Here is a 10,351-nt window from a genome sequence, read left to right as displayed (position 1 = left end):
TTTGAAGGTGGGATCAGAGGGACCAGAAAAAAAAACAACAATGTTTCCAAACTTGTGTGGGAAAAAGGTAGACACGGGAGACGATTGTCAGCACTGAAGGCATGCGATAAGAAGACAACCGTGTGCTCATTCTGTAAGAAGCTTTATTTTCTCCGAAGTGTGAAAATGGAGAAGCAAGCAAGATATTCAGTGGGTGTTGCCATTAATTCCCATCCACCACAGAGCCGCACAAACCCTCAAGTTTTAAAATGCTCCAATATACATAGGCAAAAATGAAACAGTGATGAAGAACATGAAATACAGCACAGCATAAGTACATTGGCTGAGCAAGACATGGTTGGAACAAGAGGTACACTGACCAAAGTTCCTTCCCACCAAGAACATAATATTACTTTATTTTATGTTGGGTGGCAGTGAGCAAACCTGTTTTGTTTGCCCGATGCAGGGTGGAACAACAATGGGACATTTTGTCTGGGAGGAACCAATAGAAGAGCCTCCAGCAATGACAACAGATGCCCCTCCAGATCCCCCTCCGCTGCAACAGTCAGATCCACCACTGCTTCCTCCAGTCACTATAACAGCTTTTGCACCTGATCCTCCTCCTGTTCCACAGGCTCCACCAGACCCTCCCCCAATGACTTTAACATCCCCTATGCTTCCTCCACCCCCAGAGGATCCTCCACCTATAACCTTCACACCCCCTGACCCACCATCATCACACACACTGCCACTTCCGCCTCCAATGACCTTCACTCCTCCTGACCCTCCACAGCATCCACTCCCGCTTCCAGTTACAACAGTGGTCTGGCCTCCTGATCCGGTTCCACACCAGCCGGACCCACCGCCACTTCCACCACCTATGATCTTCACTCCTCCTGATCCTGATCCTCCACAGCATCCACTACCACTTCCGGTTACAACAGTGGTCTGGCCCCCTGATCCACCACCACCAGTTCCACAGCAGACAGACCCACCGCCACTTCCACCACCAATGACCTTCACTCCTCCTGATCCTCCACAGCATCCACTACCACCCCCTGTTACAACAGTGGTCTGGCCCCCTGATCCAGTTCCACAGCAGCCGGACCCACCGCCACTTCCACCACCAATGACCTTCACTCCTCCTGATCCTCCACAGCATCCGCTACCACCTCCAGTTATAACAGTGGTGTGCCCCCCTGATCCACCACAGCAAATTCCTCCACCGCTGCCACCTCCACTGAGGGGAACCTTCTGCTGGCAAATCCCACCCCCATGTCCTCCTCCAATGCAACATCCAGAAGATTGGCCGCCTGGTACTACGACGACTCCAGTAGAACTTCCACCACAGCAGCCGGAGCTTCGGATCTGTTGGATGCCACCACAACAGGATGATCCTTGGCTTCCAGATACCACCATCACATGTCTTGATCCACCTCTACAGCAACAACATCCACAGCAACACACAGAGCCTCCGCTGCCTCTTCTTCTATGGCAGGAACCACTGGATCCACCACCAGTACCACAGCAACCACTAGATTGGATTTGTTGGCTCATCGTTTCTGGAAGTGAGTGGTGTTGGTTGATGAATGTTCACCTACATGAAAACAACGTAGGTTATCATACAGCTTCTGTTTCTTGATGGCTCTGTTCTTATGAATAAATGCCAGGCTATAGGAAAAAGAATTCCCTTCAAATAAAAAACAATTGGGCCTCTTAAGGAGGTCAAATCTGTAAATTGTTCTCCTTTAAGTTTGTTTAAATTGCTCACTTTTTCTGTCTTATTTCACTTTTTCAAGGAAGGAAATTGTGTTGTGCAAACCTTTCCCAGAAATAAGTTGAAATAGGCTTCCATTCAGTTCTGAAGGTTTGGCTCACATTGACCATCCTCTAAGTTACGTTGCTAGTTTACAGCATGGCAGCATCAAAGTACCCAGATCGTATTTCTAAAGGCACATCACATGGCTACTACTGCCAAGAACTGTCTGTGTCCTCATGCAGACATGAGGTTTTGGTGGAAACAACTTGGAAGACAAAGAATCTCTGAGGATAAATTTGAGGGAGTGGCAAAATAATTTGCCTAACTATAACCATTTAGATGTCAGAGAAATAAAAGAATTCCCCCCCCTTCTAACATACAATCAGACAATGCTAATCTCATGCTCCTGAAAGAAGGAGGTACACCCAGTCGTCTGGCTACATCCCAAACCCAGCCTTAGCTACGAGTTATCAAGATCAGCGAAGAGATGGAAGAAATGTTAACAGAATCATTCCTGGCGTTTTTGTCTCGTACTAGGATGATGAACCATCCTCCAGAAGAGTTGGAACTCCAACTGCCAACATTGGTTGGTCTAATGGAAGTTGGAGTCCAACAGTGTTTGAGGAAACCCAGTTTCCTTCGCCATTCTAGAAGAACTTCTTCACTGTCCAGAGAGTCTTACATTGAGACATCATTCAGTTTTCCAAACCAACCATTTCAAGAGCTAGCATCTGTCATAGATATTCCTCCAGTCATCCATGCAGCACCAAGGAAGAAAAGAATTGAGTATCTTTGAGCTTGGTCTTACCTTCTTGGCCAAATGAGCAAGATGAAGGAATCCCAACGGAGTGTTTTTATGACCGAAGAGACTGAGGACCTTTTTATATCATCTGCTTAGCCTCTCCTACGGGAAATGAGACACCCCCCAATCATGGTGAGTGACTTAGTTAGCATGTCTAACAGCTGGCCTCATGAAAGCGTAGCAAGTCATATGAGATCAATATCTCTCGTTTCCATCACTACGTAGTTTAGGAAGCACAAACAATTTAATGACCTGTTCCACCTAACAGATTAATTCCGGAAGTGCTGGATTGTTCAGGGGCCCCTCCCATCAAGGGGGCTTCTGATGAACTCAAGATTCAACTTTTTTTTGGGAGTGGGGTTTTAAGTAATTATGGATGAATCATTCTGGTTGTGTGTGTGTGTGTGTGTGTCTGTGTGTGTTTTGGCCAAATTGATTTTTTCCCCAAGTGCTTCTTTATCTACTCAATTGCTTTTTATTTTCCTACTAAGCTGTTGCAACAGTTGGAGAGGAAAGATATGCAAAACTGCTATTCAAAACAGAAGACGTTCTAATTGCATGCAATCCAAAAAGAGACGTTTGGAACAATTGTTTTTTTAGAAGTTGAGTTGAAGGAATGTGAAATTTAACTTGTGTAATTCCACCCAGCTTTTTCTTTTACCAGTTTTGCATTCCTCATTGTCCCATTTCTATATCAATGTACGAAGAACGCTTTTGTACAAGTACACAAGTTCAACAAGTGGATGTCTGCATTTTTCCAAATAAATAAAATTTTATCTATATATTTAATATGCTCGCTGTGATGCTTTCTGAACCATTTACACAGCTGTATGAACATTTTCTAATATACGCTAGTTTGTGGGGTATTTTTTAGAAACACATTTCCCTTAAATTAATCCGTTTATATGCTTTTTTTTTTAAAAAAAAATAGATTTTTATAGAATTTTTCCTCCAAAAGTTGTGAGCTGGATCAAATTTCCCTCCATGTTCACCTTTGCGTATAGACTTTAGAGGAAATGAATTTCTTTGGCTGTAACTGTTGAACATTTCATTTGCTTTTACAAAAAGAACTTATCCAAATTTACATTTTTCCCCCCAAAGTCAGGGTGAGAATGATCTCAAGATTAAATAAATAATAGAAGAGTCAGAGAAAAGAAAGCAACCAGATTTGATAACCGATACTTTGATACTTCTTCAGTTGCTTGGGGAGTAGTTGGGTTAAAAAATACAGTGAAGGCAAAAAGGCAGATGATCAACCATATTTATTTTTGGATTTCTGTGCTATTTGCATGCTTTTTTTATTTTAATCATGGCTTTCCCGACCTTTCTCCTTTGCCAAAGTGTTATAAAAATATTTTTAGAATTTAAGAATAACACTTTGGCATGCTTATCAGTCAGACTTTGATTATGGGATGACTTGTCTCATGACCTAAGATGCACCATATGCCTGAGACAGCATCTTGTGTCACTTGGCAGGCAGTTCCAGAGATTAAAAGACAATAAACTATAATTGGAACAATCAAGAAAGAGCAATGGCCTAGCCTTTTTTTTTTGCACAGGGCTCTTGGCTTGAAATCTTGGAGAAGCCCTGATGGACTGTATGGGCAACATGACTTTCTTGTTTTTCTCTGAAAATGTTTTGCTTCTCATCCAAGAAGCTTCTTTAGGTTCTGACTGAATGGTGGAGAATGGATTTATATTCTTTACAGACATCTGGTCATTTGCATTCTTTTAGAGAGTCGTTGAGGCCACTTTGAGGTTTATGTATGTCCTCAGGGTCACCTGAGTAGTACAAATGTGTGTGTAGCCTTCTTGGAACCGCTGTCCTGAGATGTGTTCAGTTGTCCTCTAATCCGTCATGACAACTGCTAAAATTTGTGTCCGATTGTTTTTCTGCCTTTTCATGCTGTTTTTGCACCAGGAACTGCTCCTGGTCTGCCTTCTTTTAAACATATTTATTGTTAATTTTCTGGGTCTGATCCTATTTGACTAAGGAAAATATAACACTCCTCTTGGTTGCTAAAGTCTTGCTCATTCCTGTTTGACAATGTCAAAGTCCAAATAACATGATCCTCAAATAAGCTTTATTGTCTGCCAGATATTAGCAGGGACAGAAATATACATGGCTAGAGACTATGATCAAATCCTCCCCATCAGGGAGGTATTAATTATCACAGTATTTTGCACCATTGCGCATCGAGAGTGCTACTGAACATACAACATACGGAGAAGAGAGAGCTTGCAGTACGGACACAAAATGAGAATTGTGACATGCAGGCAAGATTTTGTGTGTGTGTGCGTAACACTATGTGGTGGGGAATGGAACCTACCAAGAGACTGTAGCTATCACTTCTGGAGTGGGGGACACTGGGTAACTTGTTTTGTTTGACCTATACACGGGGGCAAAATAATGGATTGCTTGGTTTGCATGCAACCTGCACCCGCTACTGCTGTAATGCCACTCACAGAGATCTGGCCACTGCTGCTGCTGCCACCACCACTTCCACCATCACAAGGGACAATAATGGTTTTCCCACCACCAATACTACCACCGCTGGAACCTCCTCTTGTAGGGCTTCCTGGTCTTGAACCACTGCCACTACCCTTTCTAACACATGGGACAATAATGGTTTGACCTCCACCGGAACCTCCTTTTATGGGGCTCCCTGGTCTTGAACCACTGCCACTACCTCTTCTAGAGCATGGGACAATAATGGTTTGACCTCCACCGGAACCTCCTTTTATGGGGCTCCCTGGTCTTGAACCACTGCCACTACCTCTTCTAGAGCATGGGACAATAATGGTTTGACCTCCACCAGAACCTCCTTTTATGGGGCTCCCTGGTCTTGAACCACTGCCACTACCTCTTCTAGAGCATGGGACAATAATGGTTTGACCTCCACCGGAACCTCCTTTTATGGGGCTCCCTGGTCTTGAACCACTGCTACTACCTCTTCTAGAGCATGGGACAATAATGGTTTGACCTCCACCGGAACCTCCTTTTATGGGGCTCCCTGGTCTTGAACCACTGCCACTACCTCTTCTAGAGCATGGGACAATAATGGTTTGACCTCCACCGGAACCTCCTTTTATGGGGCTCCCTGGTCTTGAACCACTGCCACTACCTCTTCTAGAGCATGGGACAATAATGGTTTGACCTCCACCAGAACCTCCTTTTATGGGGCTTCCTGGTCTTGAACCACTGCCACTACCCCTTCTAGAGCATGGGACAATAATGGTTTGACCTCCACCGGAACCTCCTTTTATGGGGCTCCCTGGTCTTGAACCACTGCCACTACCTCTTCTAGAGCATGGGACAATAATGGTTTGACCTCCACCGGAACCTCCTTTTATGGGGCTCCCTGGTCTTGAACCACTGCCACTACCTCTTCTAGAGCATGGGACAATAATGGTTTGACCTCCACCGGAACCTCCTTTTATGGGGCTCCCTGGTCTTGAAGCACTGCCACTACCCCTTCTAGAGCATGGGACAATAATGGTTTGACCTCCACCGGAACCTCCTTTTATGGGGCTCCCTGGTCTTGAACCACTGCCACTACCCCTTCTAGAGCATGGGACAATAATGGTTTGACCTCCACCGGAACCTCCTTTTATGGGGCTCCCTGGTCTTGAACCACTGCCACTACCTCTTCTAGAGCATGGGACAATAATGGTTTGACCTCCACTGGAACCTCCTTTTATGGGGCTCCCTGGTCTTGAACCACTGCCACTACCCTTTCTACCACATGGGACAATAATGGTTTGACCTCCACCAATGCTACATCCTATGGGGCTCCCTGATCTTGAGCGACTACCACTACCCCTTCTGCCACCACTGGAACCCCTTCTTGTGGGTCTTCCTGATCTTTGACCACCACCGATACCCTTGCAGCCACATGGAACAATAATGGTTTGACCTCCACCAATGCTACATCCTATGGGGCTCCCTGATCTTGAGCGACTACCACTACCCCTTCTGCCACCACTGGAGCTTCTTCTTATGGGGCTCACTGATCTTTGACCACCACCGATACCCTTGCAGCCACATGGAACAATAATGGTTTGACCACCACCAATGCTGCGTCCTCTGGGGCTCCCTGATCTTGAGCGACTACCACTACCCCTTCTGCCACCACTGGAGCTTCTTCTTATGGGGCTCACTGATCTTTGACCACCACCGATACCCTTGCAGCCACATGGAACAATAATGGTTTGACCACCACCAATGCTGCGTCCTCTGGGGCTCCCTGATCTTGAGCGACTACCACTACCCCTTCTGCCACCACTGGAGCTTCTTCTTATGGGGCTCACTGATCTTTGACCACCACCGATACCCTTGCAGCCACATGGAACAATAATGGTTTGACCACCACCAATGCTGCGTCCTCTGGGGCTCCCTGATCTTGAGCGACTACCACTACCCCTTCTGCCACCACTGGAGCTTCTTCTTATGGGGCTCACTGATCTTTGACCACCACCGATACCCTTGCAGCCACATGGAACAATAATGGTTTGACCACCACCAATGCTGCGTCCTCTGGGGCTCCCTGATCTTGAGCGACTACCACTACCCCTTCTGCCACCACTGGAGCTTCTTCTTATGGGGCTCACTGATCTTTGACCACCACCGATACCCTTGCAGCCACATGGAACAATAATGGTTTGACCACCACCAATGCTGCGTCCTCTGGGGCTCCCTGATCTTGAGCGACTACCACTACCCCTTCTGCCACCACTGGAGCTTCTTCTGATTGGACTACCTTGTCTTTGACCGCTACCACTACCCTTGCAATCACATGGAATAATAATGGTTGGACTTCCACCACTGCTGCCTCCTATAGGGCTCCCTGATCTGCTACCACTACCTCTTCTACCACCACTGAACCCCCCAGAAATTACCTTCACACCACATGATCCTCCTTTGCTTCCACTTCCCCACCTCCACTCTCCAGGACATATGACTCCTCCAGCACATTTCTGCTGACCCATCCCACTTCCAGGGCTCCCCAAGGTCCCTCCTCCAATGCAGCATTGAGAAGACTGTCCACCTCCAGGTGATATAATGATTTGGCCAGATCCTCCACCACTGGAGCCTCTTCTTCCTCTGCAACACCATCCATCTCCACCACTGCTGCCTGGGACGACGACGATGGTTTGGCCAGAGCTTCCTCTACGGCCACTACCACAGCAGACAGAGCCCTGAGTTTGCTGGATGGGAGACACACAGCGAACACAACTTTGTCCTCTTCCTTTACAGCAGCAAAATGACCTTCCTTGACTTGTACAGCTACACACGCAAACTCCTCCACTGCAACAGCAAGAGCACACACTTTGTTGCCAAGAAGCCATTTTTCTGGATCTGATGGATGATGTTTCCCACCTTGTTTGTTGTGATGGGTTTAGCTCTGAAAAAAGAATATTATATTATTCAGAAGCTGGCGTTGGTACAAAACTCCAATTCAAGAATGATTGGATCCAAAATGATGACATGTCCTTCAACCTTCAGCATAGTTGTTTTGGATAGCTGGAGTGACCCGGCATTTATCTCCCTTATCTGAATTTCCTTCTAGTGTGCATCTGTTTCCTCATTTTGGTTACCCTCAAGCAATTCTCAGTTGCATCAAACTCCATTATCCAAATCACCTCTTGGGTAACCCTTAGCCAACATTTACATTGAGCTATACTTTCATTGTTTAACTGAACCAAAATTTCTTCAATAGATCAAGTGTCCCTAGATAGATACAAAAATTGACTTACCTTCTTCTGCCGCAGTGATGCAGTTGAATGATTGGAGCTTTGGGGTCTGGAAATCCTTTTATATTTTCCTTTGAAGCCTGTCCTACAGGAAATGAGACACCCCCAGGAATGAGAGGTTTCTTGTTTTATTCTTTCTCTAGCAACCACCCAGGCTAAACTGTACCACATGTAAAGATTTACATCTCTTGTTTTAAATGTTCATTAATTGGTGATCATCTTTTCATCAAGAGACTGACCACAGTCCTGTTAATCTACTACAAAATGTTTGTGGTCATGGAAGTGTGCTTTTCGCAGGTAAAACTGGTTTTGAAATCCACCAGGGTGTAGCTGGAGTTTACGGAGGACAATTTCTGGAGAATAGGAATGGATCTCTGTAACTTTTTGTGTGAAGTCCCATAATGTATCATTTCCAATCTCTGAAGATGTCCACAACAAAAAAAAATAGTTTTATCCTGCTCACTACCTGAAGAGGTAGAATATTGATGTCAACATCTGGCTCTCCAGATATTATACCCCAACTCCCGTTGACCATAGCATGGATAATTGTTTTGGATTTGGGGAGCTGCAATTCAACAAGAATGTACAAGCTACCCTTTGTTGTTCCTCCATCAGCATCATCCAGGAAGCTCTACCTTAACATGGAGGAGACATATTTTATCCTCCATCATACTAGAACATGTTTGGTTCTCCAAGATTATGAAATCATCAGGGTCACTCCACAGTCCTTGGAACAACTCTAAGAAGATGAATGAATTGCTAAGCAATGGAAAGACATGCTTCTACTCAAGTGGATGAAGAAGAGGAGGAAAAGGTCTGCTTAAAAGAAGAGGCCATAGATCCATGTTGTAATCCATCAGTTGATATCTTCAGGACTGTTGGAGTTCAGAGGGTGATAACTGCCAGGATTATGCACTCAGTACTGAATAAGGGTCCATAGAGAAGTCCATAGAGAAAGTTGAGATTCCTTGTCCGGTTGACCTACACAATTCACTCCTTTGCCGTGCCCTTCTAATATCAACAACTCGATCCTTCCTCTAGGTGTTTGAGACTCAAAACTCTGGATAGCTGTAGGAGATCTGCACCAACCCCCCCTCCCCACAAAATCACCCCATCCATGCATAGACAAACCAAGCCAGAAGTTCTCTTTGATGGAACATGTCCCAGTTAGGCTGATGCTAACTCAAATGACAGAGAATTAAGAAATCAAATCTTTCGGAGCCATGACATTATTATGTTACTCTGGCATTTACATTGGGAACGTTTGCAAGAGTGCCATTTCTTTAGACAAAATATTTACCATTAATTAATTTGGATACTTGAACACTTCAAAAGTCCAAAATAAGTTTTTATAGAAAAATCAAAGTGACACCAATGGAAAGAGGTGAACATCTGAATTGGGCACAAGGAGAGGAGATGGAGTATTTTCCCTTTTGAGAAACTGTCCTGATTCTCCCAATTTTCTACCTGGCATTGCTATTTTGGGGCCGTCTGACATACTGGAGGAATTTGCTTCTGTATATTTTTCTGCACGTGTCTTGCTTGCTTGTCCATACATTATTGTGGTTTCTCCTCGCATAATGGTGGACTACATGGATCTACAACTGCCAGAAAGACATTTCTCAATAGTTTGATAACATGAAATCATTAATCAGTGGAGTTGAGGACCACATGAGTCAACGGTCAGAAACCTGCATAGCTTTCATCAGGAAATGGCTAAATTCATGAAGGACACGTCTGTTGAAGGCTATCAGTCTTGAAGATTTGAAGTTCTCATATCTTTAAATGTCACTTGAATGGAATTGATAGCAGGGCACGTTTATGTGACTACCAAGATTAGATTGGCAAGGCAACAGTAATTCTTTGATTTATTGATGTTCTGAGATGTTTATGTAGCTCTTGAGTGTCTCTTCCTCTCTCTGGCATAGAATCCCAACACCAGGACAGGATCTCTCTCTCCCATGCCATGAAAAAGCAAACAGAACAGTTATTTTGGGTATCCCAAGTTCTTTCAAGACTTCTTTCCGTGATAATGAGGTCTGATGAAACGTCGTTTT

At 44.8% G+C, this 10,351-nt stretch overlaps 1 protein-coding gene across 1 annotated transcript; it reads right to left on the bottom strand.

The window, feature by feature from the left end:
• Positions 1–393: 393 nt before the first annotated feature.
• Positions 394–1,536, bottom strand: LOC310647384 (uncharacterized protein; the record flags this gene model as incomplete). The annotated part of the gene is made up of 1 exon (XM_083374608.1): positions 394–1,536. The coding sequence occupies one exon, from the start codon at positions 1,534–1,536 to the stop codon at positions 394–396; it is 1,143 nt and encodes a 380-aa protein (XP_083230734.1).
• Positions 1,537–10,351: the final 8,815 nt, after the last annotated feature.

Source organism: Vipera ursinii (genome assembly GCF_947247035.1).
Source record: "Vipera ursinii genome assembly, chromosome: 15".
Taxonomy (NCBI): domain Eukaryota; kingdom Metazoa; phylum Chordata; class Lepidosauria; order Squamata; family Viperidae; genus Vipera; species Vipera ursinii.
Note: the sequence above shows the minus strand (reverse complement) of the source record. Positions and strands in the feature narration are given on the sequence as shown.